Raw genomic sequence first — 15,948 nt, forward strand, 5'->3', positions numbered from 1 at the left:
GCTGCATGTATTTCAATGCAATAAGTATGGTAGGAAGAGCGGCTAATCGTGTTGAAGATGAGGTGACTAGTTTAAAAACAGAGGCAATGTGCAGCGAGGAGAGGCTGTTGATAGGGCAAAATTGCAGTCAACAGGATGAGTTGGAACCTAAAAGCAGACAGAATTGAAAAGGGTGAATACAGGACTGAAGGTGTTATATTTGAATGCACGCAATATATGGAATAAAGTAGATGAATCTGTAGCACAGTTATATGTTGGCAAGCACGATGTTGTAGGCATCACTGAATCATGGCTGAAAGAAGATTATAGCTGTGAGCTTAATGACCAAGTATACACATTGTATCAAAAGGACAAGCAGAGTGGTGAAAGGTCTTGGGGAGAGGATGTATCCTATGGTGGGAGAGTCTAAGAGAAGACAGCCTGGCTTCAGAATATAGGGGTGTCCTTGCAGAATGTAGATGAGGAGCAATTTCTTTAGCCAGTGAGTGGTGAATCAGTGAAATTCTTTGCTACAGGCAGCGATTATACTTATGCTAACATAGCATTTGTCTTCCTCTTAGACTCAACCTGCAAATTAACTTCTAGTGAATCTTGCACAAGGATTCCCAAGTCCCTTTGCACCTCCATTTTAGTATTTTCTCTCCATTTAGAAAATAGTCAACCTTTTCATTATGTATATTTAAGGCAAAGATTGATAGATTCTTGATTAGTCAGGGCATGAATGGGTACGGGGAGATGGCAGGAGATTGGGGCAGAGAGGAAAATTGGATCTGCCATGATGAAATGACAAAACAGACTTGATGGGACAAATGGCCTAATTCTGCTCCTATATCTTATGGACTTAAAAATTTACACAACAGTCTGATAACATATATAGTTTCATCAACGAAAACAGGATTCAGCATTCCATGCGAGCATATGCAATTCTGATAAGTACATACCATTAAACTTAAATGAAAGCACAACCCAGAAAAATAAAGAAATTATCACTTTATAAGAAAAAATTAACCAATGGAAGAGCATGACCTTCATGAGAAACATCCCCACTATCTGTCAGACTAGATGTAATCAAAGAAGCATCGGATGCCTGGCTCAGAGTTAGAGACGTATTCCCAGAAACAGAGAAGTTCCTTGTGGCAATACAGGATCAGGTGGTTAACACAAAAAATGATTTAAAAATACATAATAAAAAGCTACCAATTCAAGTAGATAAAGCAGAAAATGCCAAGAGAAACCAGTCATTAACCAACACATTACAGGATCCTGCAGCAATTTAACTCAATCTGATTACTCACACAGGCACAATCAAGTGGTAAACATCATTCACCAAAGTCCTACTTGAAAATAGAAACTCATAAAAGACACCATACCTTACGATAAATACAAGCCTGGTCCAGTTTTAGAGTCAGAGTCCTACAAAGTATATTACAACCTACCCGTTATTACAGATAGGACAATCCATTATAACTGTCCAGATCTAATATTACAGGATAAATAAGCAGGAACAGTTTACTTAATAGATTTCACCATTCCAAACACACATAACATACAGAAATACTAAGTGAAAAACACCAGAAATATGCTGAATTAAAAGAGGAAATTGAAAGACTATGGAATATGAACAGAGTATACATTGTCCCAATAGTAATATTTACAACTCATATCACCCCAAAAGGTTTGCACAATAGCATTAAACAATTGGGCCTACACAGCAACATTTATGTAAATCCCCGGAAAGCCACAATACTAAACACCATTAGAATAGTCCAAAAGTTCCTAGCAATTGGGAAATGACTGCTTGACTATGCCCATACCTCAGGTTTTACCAGCTTGAGCTAAGAAAAAAACAAAAATACAAAAATAATAATCTAACAAGCAAGAGCCAAGTAGCACAGAGTATAAAGAACTACAAATGATTAAGACTGCTGTCAACTTGATAAATATGTCCAGGTATTGTCACGTCTTAAAATTAGTCATAAAGTGGAAATGCGGTATTTAGGAAAATCACTGGATCTAATAACTGAACGTAGCTTGGACGTGCAAACCACCAGCCGTATTCATTTGGGAAAGGTGTTCAAATGGGTCTTACCCAGGGAGTTTGGATAGCTCAGCTTTAGATTCCTGACTTGTGCAGGACAGATCACTGGAGAGACCGATAAACAGTACTCATTGACTTTCTTTGAATTAGAGATGGGTAAGTGATTTGGGATTGTCATCGGAAAGGTTTGTTAATAACAAAAATGGGAAACACATGTCTGTGGACAGGATTTGTTTAAATCCTCTGAGTCAATGTTCTGTTTAGGTCATTCATTGAGAATGACCATTTGGATCAGGTATTAGAGATCAGTGGTCACCCAAGGAATAATTTCCCAAAATTACTTCTATCTTCCTTTACTTTTTTCATCCACTGAATTCAAAGATTGTAGTAAATCAAGTATAGTCTTGGACCTTAAGTACATTGATAAAGGGTTTACCAAGTTGCCAGATACTGCCATGCATTACATTTAACATCATTAGTAGTTCTAATAAATGGACCCACTAAATATAAGACAGTACAAAAATATAACAACATAGAAAGGAGAAAATTATATATTGTAAATTATGCTTAGTTACCTTAAGTAAATGACAAAAATAACTGATTTTAAATGGTCAAAGTCATGATAGAAGGAAATTACTTTTGGAGTATTTGGCAATAACTGTTAAATGCTTTCATTATAATGTCATATTAACTTGCTGTAAACAAAGTGAAAAGTATACAGCACATCTTAGCCTGCCTAAGTAGTAGAGCTTCCAGTTGTATCCCCTTGACAATTGCCTCCATCATTTTACACAAAATTCCAAAGATCTCAAAATATCAACAGAAGTGGGAAGTTTCACCAAAGTTATAAATATGCAAATACTGCTACTATGTACTCTGAATTTCAGAAGTCAATCAGTATGTACATTTTAAGTATAATGGACTGATTAATGAAGTTACAGAGATATGCTTACTGACAATATACTTACAGTTTGTACCAATAATAAGCTACATTGCCTAAAGGTGGTATTGCAGAAATTACTTACTCTGGACAAAATCCTATGATACTATCATATACTGTATATTTTGAAAGGAACCAAATCAATGCTTAAAAAGTGTTTCTTTACATACTTATCTTGCAGTATCTTAGGTTTCTTCAATAATGTGTCATTTACACAATATGTAACAGCACCTTTACAGTGATTTTGTCTAAACCAAAAACATGCATCTTGATACCAAATGACCAGTTGTACCAAACTATAAAATAATTCACAGAATGTGGGTCAGTTGCAACTTTGGGAGACATGGCAACTTCAAATAGGATGGCCAGGATGCTAGTGAAAGAAAGTGCTTCGTTAATGCCTGGATGGCAACCTATCATGAAGATAAGCTATTCAATTCACATAAATGCAAGAAACATTCTACTTTAGTCAAATTTACTTTGAACTTTTGGGAAGCATTTCTGCATGCACAAGTTAATTAGTATCCAATTATGTTAGGAATGATCAATAATAATTTTTAGGAAACATCAACATGAAGTGGAGCCTGATAAATTATGTGATTGCTCCTGGAATAAAAAAAAATTATGTTACATGAATATTTTTTGACAACTGAAGAAAATTCTGATTAATAAATGCAGATTGAATGGCTTTAATCTTTAATCAACAGAAGTTAATCCCACATACTTACTTTATAAAAGTCTAGATGTTTTACAATATCATTTCATTTTTATTAGATCATGTCTAGAGTAGAAAAACAATTTATAAAATGATAATGGCCAGCTATGACAAATATTTACATATATTATGAATGTACATGATCCATTGTTTTGCAATTTGGTAGATACAGCTGAGCTGTACCTCTTCCTCAATGCATCCATTGTGTCATTGTGAAAATATTAGTAACCTAACTTGGTGTGATGGGAAACCTAATAGAATTGCACACAGATAAAACACATAAAATAGACATGATCTAATTAACGTGTGTTGTACTCTACAGACTATTAATCAAATCAGAAATCTTTAAAAAGCCATCAAAAGAAAATTGGATCTATTTATTTTATAAGTTGCCTCATCGTATATCTAAGAAACATTTTTATGCCTGCACTGTTATCACAGGATCATCACTGTTTGTGAGATCCCCCAATGGATAATTTGAGCAAAGGAATGCCAGGAAAAGAAACAAAAGGAAAGCTCAGTGCATCTATTTTGCTTGGTTTCAGAAGAGAGATAAATACTGTCCAAGAAAGTCAACTGGAAATTGTTTTATACTACCACTTGACAAAATCTTCCAACTAAAGACTCTACAAGCCTAGAGTGTATTCTATTAACTTAGATAGACTGGCAGATGATTTCAAAGACAAAAAATAAAGATAGAATATAGTAAAAGAAAGAGAAAATTGCAACTATACTGTAAATTCACTGCTTCTGAACATTTTTGCTTGTTTTCACTTAATGCAACTTTCATATTCATAATCACTGAATACAAATAAAAAGCTTGGCATGGAGTGGAGAACTCATCATTTGTCACTCACGTGAGATATAGAAAAGTGTCCACTGATATCATAATTATTGCCATAACTATTTTCATTGAAATAGTTAATATAAGGCAAGTTTTCTATTTGATATCAAAACCAACTAAATCTTCCAATTGTGTTCAGTTGCTAACTTTCCTCTTTAGAATGCAAGCTTATAACATATCTGCAGCCAAAGAAATGGGAACAGCTCATGTGTCCAAGGTACCACCAGGATCTCCATGGTTAGGAATCACATGCTGTCTCTGCTGCCATGGTTACCACTTCTCTTTCTCCCTCTTCCCATAAGTATCAAGCCACCACTTATAAACAGTGTGCTCAGTATGAAATGAGTGGAGAATGAACCACTCCACAAAGAGTACACTTTGTAAAGTGCTGATGTTGTGCTGTCATCCCAGAATTGCCTTTACAACACCTACAATACTTTAGAAAATCTGGTGACCTATTTATTTTGCTACTGTTTCTGAAAAGCAACTTACTTAAGTTACTTTCAGTATTGTCCACAATGTGAACAGATTTCAGATTTGAACCATCTAATGTAACAGGTATATTGAACCTTTAAAGATGATATTTAAAATGGCATTGATACACCAGACTAGCTTCTCAAAGGTTTAACTTTAACTTGTACTATTAATTCAATTCTAGTTTTAATAGTTATTATCTGTATTTTAATTGTTTTATTAATTCATTTTGTGATTTTCTGTTAAAAGCACATTAGATAAATCATAGAATAAGCAGAACATTACTATAAACTGCAAGAAACATCTTAACAAGAACAATTCATGCATTGCTGTTCTCCGTTGTGAAATTGCAGAGAATTCACATCAACCTACATCACAGATAAATCAGAGATAGTATTTGCTTAGCAAACCTGACCTTTGATACATGTGTAATAAATCATAAAAACATGCTGCTTCCCTTACCCAGTGGAAAATCTATGATTTAAAAAGGCTCAGCTTGCTCCTTGCATTTTGTGCTAGTTTCCTGATGATCTTTATGAGTAAGCTCAAACTAAGTTTTATAATCAATGAAAATTACTTCCCTTATGGTGTGACAAAGACTTCAGTTTCCCTTTGCCAAGTGGACTTGTACAATGTTAGGTAAACTAGGAGCTAAATATGATACCCCAAAGTAGTCAAAGTAAGTTCAGAAAAATCAATAAAGAAGATGTAGTGTGTATGTATAAACAAGGGAATTGCAGATAAACATACAGAAAAAAAAGCCTCTTATCCACATGCTGACCAGCAGCAAACTTGCTGATATGTATGAAGCGATTACGGTGGTAACTAAAATGTCAAAGCTATTTACCTGCTTACATTTTCATGGCATTGTTCACAGGATTAACGGAAGAACTCAGAAAAGGAGCAAATGCATTTTCAAGCACTTCTGGAAAGCTGTTTCATTTACCTTTTGCAGTAAGTAACAAAAGTAACTTAAACTTTCACACCGGCCAATACATTTGATGTTATACTGCTCACGATAAGTGGCTACTGAATGAACTGAATTAAAACTCTAGGACCTTTGTTCAATTTTATTTTGTTTAAATGTATCCTTTCCAGTCTTTGGTGCATTGGGGTAATCTACTCTTATAATCAGTCACTAATTAAATGAGAGAGAAATAAAATCAACTTAATTTATTAATTACTGTTACCACTGGTTTATTTTATAATCATTATAAATTAATGATCACTGAAATGAATTGTCTACTGATTTATTTGAAAATATATTGGACTTTACCTGCCAACAAACATATTATGTTGCAACTCAGTTTATGATTTACTGATGGCTGCATAATGGTATTTCAAAGTCATTCGAAGGTTTGGGTAACACCTTATCCAGAAATCTAGTCATGATGAATTAAGATTTGTCAATATATTGATTTGTTCAAACAAGTCACTGAATAAAATTCTGACTTAAATATTTCATTCCTTTTCATTTATTCATGGGGTTTGGGCAGTGTGGTCATGGCCTGTATTTATAGCCCATCAGTCGCTACTCTGGAGAAGACAGTGATGACCTGACTTCTTGGAGTTCTGCAAGGTGTATGATGAAGGTTGTTGGATATGGATTTTTTTTTTTTAAATAAAGATTTTGACCTGAGAACAGTGAATGAAGAGTGTTGTATTTCCAAGCCAGCATGGCTTGTGACTTGGGAGGAAACCTGCAGGAGATGAAGTCCCCTTGCATGCCTTGCTGCTTGTGGCATTCTGCGACCACAACGTTCCTCACAACAAATGGCAAACAATTAGCACTAAACTTACAAGCCCAGGACAGGACTGGTATACATACTGAATCACCTGTTTTCTCATGTTTTTAAATATTTCTATTGCTAATTGAACCAGACAGTTTTTAGCTAATCTCTCTAAAACACTTTTGACATTTATTATCACAGTTGTAAGAGACCAAGGGCAAGGATAAACCTTGACACATTGAATTAGACTTGTCTTTACTTCTCAATAATATTTCTCCAAACATTATTATCATCAACTATGTAAGGCTCCTTTGTAGACATGAATTACCCAAGGAGCCTGGACCAGTCCAATCAAGGTCCTTCCATCCAAGCACTGAAAACTAGTATGGCAGGTCATTATATGCATGATCTGGTTTCCCACATAAAATATTTTAATATAACACTTAAAATACAAAATTTATATTATGTTTCAGCTGTATAAGCACTCCTTTACTAATTGTCACAATTCTGTTTTCTGGAGTGGTTAAAATGGGGAAAACAAGGCCCTCAATAACCAAGCAGTAGTAGTCTAGACATTTCAGTTTTGCTAATAAGCAATTACATCTTTTAAAGATGGTGCTGGGTAAGTTTAAAATTGGCCAAATGTCACACTTACCGCGACTTTTGTGCGCTAAGAAAAAGAATTTGTATCCCAACGACCCACTTTCTTTTACTTACAAGATTATACTGGAGGAACTATCTGATAAACTAGAGTTAATCTAATCTTCATATTATTCTCGTCCAGATCCGTACAACCGTTTCAGAAGATCTAAATTGTATTTATGACTTGTAATACAATATATACAGTATTTTGGAATTACCTTGGCGGCCACCGAGGAGCTGGGTTTCTCTAAAAGGTCCCAAAGTTTCTTCCTTTTCTCCGCACAGAAGGTGTTATCAAATTCTTCTCCCTCTCTGTCCCTCATGGTCTCAGCTTCTCGCTTCAGTTCCTCGTTCATTTGTTCCTTTTTCTGGTGATACCTGGCTTGGCAACAGGACTCCAGGTAGATTTCGTCTATCCCCCAGTAGTCAAGCTCCTGGCTGAAGGACAAAGCGCACATCTCTTCCATCATATGCAACTTGCCCGTACGGTAAAAATTCAAAATAGATGTAAAAGCTCCCGGGTGACGATCAAAAAAGTACTCGTTCTCCTCCAAGTTGTAATCATCACAGCTCTCCATAAGGGACTCGTGAGTATTGCAATCCCGGAGCTTGCCCAGTCGCGTCCGGGGTAACCGGTCCAAGGTTCTCCACAGTACTTCGTGTGCAAGTCCCCCAACATTGAGTTTTACCCTTCTGGAACAAGCCTTGCTCCTGATGATCTCCACGGGATCTGGAGGTAGGGAGCTTGTGGATCGAGATCCCCCTCTATTCATCCCCGTGGGCATGCTTCCAGTTTTCTTCTGCAAGGTTGGATATTATCTCACATTAACTATCTCAGTGCAAGATTTTCATCTGGCTGCTTTTACACCCATCCTCGAAGCTGAAAAAAAGGGAGAATAAAAAGGTATTTGGTGACAAGATCCAAATTGTTCTTCAGATTCAATTGACCTACAAAAGGAGCAAGTAACGCAGTGTCAGGAGGTGCGGGCGCGGCGCCTTATCCAGTAATCAGTAATAGCTCATTAATCTGCTCAAAGGACAGATTTCATTGTGAGCAGACGAGCTGGCAGTGGTCAGAGGCGTGCTGGTGCGGAAGGCCAAGGAGCGCTGTCCACAAGCCGGCGCTGAACAGAAACGCAGTGACTGACAGCTGGAGGAGAATGACAGTCACCTCTCAGCTCTCACATCACACCCCGGAGAAAGCCACAACTCTTAAACTTGTCTCCATCAACAAATCACACCACCCTAATACCACCTCCATATCAGGAAAGTTGCGGACTAATTTACCCTGTCATCAGAATTAAATTTGTGCATCTACCTTACATCAAAAATTACTTATAAAAAAAAATATTTGAGCCCTCACTCTGCTCTTCCCGATAGGCAATCTAGATTTAACCCGAAATTCCGCTGGACCTAGAAATAATGGTTGCAATTTGGGTTCCGTTCACAAACCATCCACTTGCTGTATTGTTTCAACTGCACTCGTGTCTAAAATGTGTGAACTGGAATAATGAACGGCACCGCGCGATGTTCCCCGCAATACCACCGGGTGGATTCTCCCGTTTTATTAATTTTACATCATGGATGTATATTTGTTTCCTAATGTGAGTGCATTTAAAATTAGTCTATACATTGACTATTCTTGTTTGCACAATAAACACCAACGGTAACGCAAAGTTCGCTTGCAGGCTGCTGAAAGATTAAACGCCAATATTTGCATACGTTTTATATAATTCTCAACGGTTTAAAATAAATAAAGTCATGGACATACGGTAACCACCTATGTCAAGAAATAAAGGATCGCCAGGTCTTTAAATGAGCCGCAATGTTTTCACCTTTTTGTCTGTCCCTCAAGGAACCGGAATCATGCTTGCAGAACAGCGAGAGGTCAGCTCCCCAGTCAATAACCAATGTGAAGTTGGTTTCTGCTCCCGGCTGGCAAATGCAACCAATGACTTTTCACGCTAAAGCAGCAGGTACATGTTTCCCCACATTCCCTAATCAACCTTCCTGCCATTTTATATTTGCCCCTGCTAAACAATCATCGTCCCACATGCCATTCATCTCGTGCCCAGATGCAGAGTTGGACGAAGAACAAGTTTAAGGAGACGTGACCTTCCCTCTGTAACTGTGCGACAGGCTGACCGTTTCCTTCGGTGCGCCCTGCTTCGGATGTGATTCTAATCAGCCCAGCCTCCGAGAGATACACCGTCATGCAAAACCGCGGAGTACAAAGAACACCGACAAAAGAAAAAAAGAACAAATGGAACGTTTGTTTGCCAAGCACTGTTAGAGTGAAGAGGGTTTTCCAGCTATTTGCCTTGCAAAATACGCCGGTGCTCACCCTGGCGGGGCTACCACTGTGCTATAGCTCACTCGTGTTAGAAGAGGACCTGTCAGAATAAATTTCACTTCCAGAGAGTCACATTTTTGATTGTGTTGTTAAGTGTGGAAGCAAAATTTAAATGATCAATTTACGTTTGAATATAACCCATTCCAGCCGACTGCTTTTAATCTCAGAATAATTAATGTACACAAAGCTTAACCCGAATACTAATTTAAAATCATCTTCACAATGTGAGTCAAAGAGCGCGTCCCTTCACATTCGTACAAACCTTCAAGTTTCTCGCCTATATTCCTCGTGGTGAATATACATGCGTGGTTCAAAGCTTTCCGGCGCTTCCCGGCGCCCTGTAAATGTTTCCCTGATGACAACAAATCTCCGCCATCCCCTTTGATGGAGCCTCGCATAGTTACCGCTTGATAGCTGAGTGCAACAGACAATTTGGCGCAATTTACTAAAAAGGTATACCCACCCCCACTCCCAAACCTCCACGCAAGATTATTTTCAGAATTTTCCCCTGATTGAAAATTAAATACAAGTAATGTCTATGCGATTTACGTTCCAGTATATTCACCAATACACTGATTGTCTGTACTATTGGGTTGCAACTGGGCTTACGACGGTATGGGGCACGGGGATCATATAAAGAAAACAAATGTCAGCTCTGTAAGCCCTCTAATAATACAAGTGCAATCAGTTAACAAAAATAGCGTTTTAACCGCAGTGGATATAGACAACATCTTCAGCATGCGCATCTGCCACTTACCCTAGTGATTATAGTAATATTTTCTAAACCCATGACACGCTGAGTTTATGTCCATAACCTAAAATCAGCCGGAGAGGTGGTAAGAATCATTTGTTTTACGAACCTTGTATAAAACCTATTGCTGTATTGAAGTAAAATCCTATTGGATTAACATGGGCTGCTTAGAGATGAAAACGGCTCCGCAACATCGAGCAAAAATGGGCATCTATCAGCTCTGCGCTACACGTTTTATCATCCAGTTAGATTTTTTTTGCCAGGATCCAAACAATTTCGTTGTCCGCGAAAAGCTCTCCTAATTTATTTCCGCTGCCTGTTAATGGAGATCAACAAGTCTGGATCTGCAAAAAGCTCCTTCATCCTTATATTCTTCCCGAGTTAAAAAGCTTGAAATCTGTATAAAAATGGGGAGAGATGTCGCCACCTAGTGGTTGCTGTTATCCTGCAACAATATTAACAAAAATGATTCCTTCAGGTTTATTGCTTCAACTTGCGTTTTTGGTAACAAAAATGATTCTTATGAATTGTAGCTTTACTTCAAAACGTTTGATGCACTTTAATTTTGTTCCCGTTAGAATTGCTATCATTAATATTAAATTGTTTGTACAGAATTCATTCTAAAATTCATTGTACAGGAGGTTTTGAACAGATTCCTCCTAACCTTTTACATGAAAATGACATTTTTTTTCTTAAACTCCCAGCTTATTTTTACAAATACGACGTGAATATATAACACAAAGCCCCGATTTTCGAGAATGCAGCAAGTTAAGGTCTCGCAAGAGCTACGTCACAGCTACATCACCTGAGTTTAATACAATCCCAGTCTTGTTTCAAACCTTTGGAGAGCACATTGCAAACTAAATCACTTTTTTAAAAAAAGGCTACGTTCTCAGAGTAGGAAACTCTGCTTGTGGGTAAGCACATGTCAAGACAGAGATCAGGCGCTAATGACGCTGAAAATCACTGGCAATTTGCATTATTGATAGGGTATCCCTGGAAGGCATGATTTATACTAGGCATTGTTCACACACAGGTGAAGTAGATGATACCCTCAATAATTAAAAACACAAGTGACAGACTTTGCGAATGTGGCTTCGTAATTCATTATTCCTTAATGTCCCCCTTGATTTTTGTTAAAATTGGCTATTTGATGCTTTCTCAACGACTTTACTCCCTTCTTTGGTTTTACCCACTCTTGCCTATCCAATCATAGAACACTTTCATAAGTAGCTTCTTGTACATCATTGGCATAGTTGATGAGTGGTCTGCTGAGAAACAGTCATCTCCGTCATCCCCCCTTGACAATACCATCTATAGATATGAGTTACATTTACTTACATAGAATACCTCCATCTCCACTCTGTCTCTGTCTCACAACTACTGCCTCTTAGTTGTCAGATGCTTGATACACCCTTCGGTTTTAGATGAGCTCAGTTTGCTACAGTGAAATGTTAAGTCTGAATCAGAATCAGGTTTCTTGTCAGTGATAGGTCATGAAATTTGTTGCTTTGCAGCAGTGGTACAGTGCGAGACGTAAAAAAATCTACAAGTTCCATAACAAGAAATATAAAAATCTAAGTAGGTGGTACAAAAAGAGGGCGAATTAGTGAAATAGTATTCGTGGGGTTCATTGGACCCAGAGAATTCTGATGATAGACAGCAAGGATTGTGTGTTCTCAGGGTATTGTACCTCCTTCCTGACGGTAGTAATAAGGAGAGGGGACGCCCTGGTTGGTGAGAATCCTAAACGATGGATGCTGCCTTCTTAAGGCATCAGCTTTTGAAGATTTCCTCAGTGGGGGCCCTCTGCAGCTTTTTCCCAAACCTGTGCACTGGTGCCTTCGGACCAGAGGGTGTTGTAACCAGTCAGAACGTTCTCCACAGCACATCTGTAGAGCCTTCGGTGACCTACAAAATCTCCTCAAATTCCTAATGCTGGTGTGCCTTCCCCATAATTGCATTGATATGTTGGGCCCGGAATAAATTCACAGCAATGCTAGCCCCCAGGAACTTAAAGCTGCTTACCCTTCCCACTGGTGACCCTTCACTAATATGTGTTCTTGCAACTTCCCCCTCCTAAAGTCCACAATAGGTTCCTTGTTCTTAGTGAGGCTGGGTGCAAGGTCATTGTGACACCGTTCAATCTATCTCTCTCCTGTACGCGTCCTTGTCACTATCTGAGATTCTGCCGACAACGACAACAAACATAGTCTGAAAATATAATTTTTGGTCCCACGGTAAATATACTCTCCAATCCAAAGATTTTATCCTACTCTCACATTTTAGTCACCAAGACACAAATAGCATACTCGATATCCTATTTGAATTCAAATGCCATCTTTTGGTATGTTGACCAACTAACTAGGACTACCATCTGCATTTTTATCACCACTGGCATTATTACAACGCTTTGCAATTTGGTCTCTGACTTTCTACCATAGTACCATCACACCAGATCACATCAGCACTCCCTGAACTTAGCATTGCTGCTTTTCTGGTAAAGCTTTTATGAGTAAAGACAGTTAAACATTAAAATGATTTTATGTACTATGGAATTGAAATTACTATTAGAGATCTTGTTTTATTAATACTGAACATGCTCATGGTAGTTTTTTTTTCAGAATTGAATTTTTAATCCAAGTCCATTATTTTTTATCTATAAAGTCAGGCAATATGAAGTGAAACTAAATGCACCACAGCAAGACAATTAAGTTAATCTGCAACAGGCAAGACTATACAGAAATAAAATTATCTTGTTGTGATGATCATCTAAACTGTCATTTACTAGGTGCATGTAAAGGTTTTATTTAAGCTAATCAATTAGCAATGACAGATGTCCCAAAAGGCTCTCATGGACAAGATAACGAAAGGCACAGAAAGCAACTATGATTAGTTATAAGAATTTAAGGCATGGACTATTATTAGGATAATTAACTAGAACTGATTTTCCAGGTCTCCTGCCATTGAAGTAACCCACTGCCAGTGCTAATGCTGTGTAGTCTAGGCATGATCTCAGTGTTCATTAACAGGATGACAAACTTCTAACTTCACGTTATCATCAACTTCTGATGCTGCATTATCCCTGCCTCTAGAACTCATCTCCATACATCTGAACATTATCTCACTCTAACAATTTACTTAGTCCTCTTATTCTCAAGAATCCAAATCGGCCAGAATCCAACCTCCTAGCTGACAGTCAATGTTATTTCATGTTTATGTACCACAATATCTTCATTATACTGCTTCAATAGGTTTAATTTAAATCATCCTACTGATCATCTATGTATTCATCCATGACATCAATCAGGCATTTTGATGCATGTTTAATGGAAATGTTATATTATATTACCAGAAAGGAAACACAGAGAAGATTGACAGCTGATTGGATTTATCTAGTGGGTTAGAGTTATATAGAGCAATACAGGACAGAAACAAGCCCTTTGGGCCACCATGTTCATTTTTCCCCTCCGTTCGAATATACAGTAAAGGAGCTTCACTGGCTGGGAAGAGTGTTAAAAAACTCAGGAATAGGAACAGGACTTTTAATTCTCCAGTAACCTATGCAAAAATGCTGGAGGAACTCTGTAGGTCAGGAAGCATCTATGGAGAGGAATAAACAGCTTACCCTTTCACTCAGTGAAGTCCTGATTTTGGCAAATGGAGTCTAGGTAAATTAGGGGCATTTGTAAACTTCCTACGGGAAAAACTACTAATTTTAGATATAAAGTTATTAATTGAGCTGGCATCTGATGTGTTTTAATGTGTTGGAATTTACATTTCTATGACCCCTTGGAGGAGGAAGTATTTTCTCACTTTTTTTCTTAATGGCTTGCATTTTCTTTACAGGTTATTTCCATTGGTTAATAATTATTCTTCTCCATCAAATACCTTTCATAGCCTTAAAATTCCTAGCTAAGCCATGTCATGATCTTAAATAGAAACATAGAAACATAGAAAATAGGTGCAGGAGTAGGCCATTCGGCCCTTTGAGCCTGCACCGCCATTCAGTATGATCATGGCTGATCATCCAACTCAGAACCCTGTACCTGCTTTCTCTCCATACCCCCGATCCCTTTAGCCACAAGGGCCATATCTAACTCCCTCTTAAATATAACCAATGAACCGGCCTCAACTGTTTCCTGTGGCAGAGAATTCCACAGATTCACCACTCCCTGTGTGAAGAAGTTTTTCCTCATCTCGGTCCTAAAAGGCTTCCCCTTTATCCTTAAACTGTGACCCCTCGTTCTGGACTTCCCCAACATCAGAAACAATCTTCCTGTATCTAGCTTGTCCAATCCCTTTAGAATTTTATGCATTTCAATAAGATCCCCCCTCAATCTTCTAAATTCCAGTGAGTATAAGCCTAGTCGATCCAGTCTTTCTTCATATGAAAGTCCTGCCATCCCAGGAATCAATCTGGTGAACCTTCTCTGTACTCCCTCTATGGCAAGAATGTCTTTCCTCAGATTAGGGGACCAAAACTGCACACAATATTCTAGGTCTTGTACAACTGCAGTAGAACCTCCCTGCTTCTGTACTCAAATCCTTTTGCTATGAATGCCAACATACCATTTGCCTTTTTCACCGCCTGCTGTACCTGCATGCCCACCTTCAATGACTGGTGTACAATGACACCCAGGTCTCTTTGCATCTCCCCTTTTCCTAATCGGCCACCGTTCAGATAATAATCTGTTTTCCTGTTCTTGCAACCAAAGTAGATAACCTCACATTTATCCACATTAAATTGCATCTGCCATGAATTTGCCCACTCACCTAACCTATCCAAGTCACCCTGCATCCTCTTAGCATCGTCCTCACAGCTAACACCGCCGCCCAACTTCGTGTCATCCACAAACTTGGAGATGCTGCATTTAATTCCCTCGTCTAAATCATTAATACATATTGTAAACAACTGGGCTCCCAGCACTGAGCCTTGTGGTACCCCACTAGTCACTACCTGCCATTCTGAAAAGGTCCTGTTTACTCCCACTCTTTGCCAACCAATTCTCTATCCACATCAATACCATACCACCAATACTGTGTGCTTTAAGTTTGCACACTAATCTCCTGTGTGGGACCTTGTCAAAAGCCTTTTGAAAATCTAAATATACCACATCCACTGGCTCTCCCCTATCCACTCTACTAGTTACATCTTCAAAAAATTCTATAAGATTCGTCAGACATGATTTTTCTTTCACAAATCCATGCTGACTTTGTCCGATGATTTCACCTCTTTCCAAATGTGCTGTTATCACATCTTTGATAACCGACTCTAGCATTTTCCCCATCGTTGATGTCAGACTAACCAGTCTATAATTGCCCGGTTTCTCTCTCCCTCCTTTTTTAAAAAGTGGGGTTACATTAGCCACCCTCCAATCCTCAGGAACTAATCCAGAATCTAAGGAGTTTTGAAAAATTATCACTAATGCATCCACTATTTCTTGGGCTACTTCCTTAA

At 38.1% G+C, this 15,948-nt stretch overlaps 1 protein-coding gene across 4 annotated transcripts in view; it reads right to left on the reverse strand.

The window, feature by feature from the left end:
- Positions 1-10,850, reverse strand: part of kcnb1 (potassium voltage-gated channel, Shab-related subfamily, member 1) — a 324,888-nt gene extending 314,038 nt beyond the window's left edge. The window contains exons 1-2 of one of the 4 annotated variants that reach the window (XM_073061772.1): positions 10,597-10,850; positions 7,602-8,263 (exon numbers count right to left, since the gene is read on the reverse strand). In XM_073061772.1, the coding sequence (XP_072917873.1) occupies positions 7,602-8,168 (567 nt within the window). In that variant the 5' untranslated portion in view covers positions 8,169-8,263; positions 10,597-10,850. Of the gene's footprint in view, positions 1-7,601; positions 8,264-9,218; positions 9,240-9,998; positions 10,114-10,493 lie in introns of those variants that run through there. The other 3 variants (XM_073061773.1, XM_073061774.1, XM_073061775.1) reach the window with 3 other exon arrangements.
- Positions 10,851-15,948: the final 5,098 nt, after the last annotated feature.

This window comes from Hemitrygon akajei, chromosome 11 (assembly GCF_048418815.1).
Source record: "Hemitrygon akajei chromosome 11, sHemAka1.3, whole genome shotgun sequence".
Lineage (NCBI taxonomy): Eukaryota > Metazoa > Chordata > Chondrichthyes > Myliobatiformes > Dasyatidae > Hemitrygon > Hemitrygon akajei.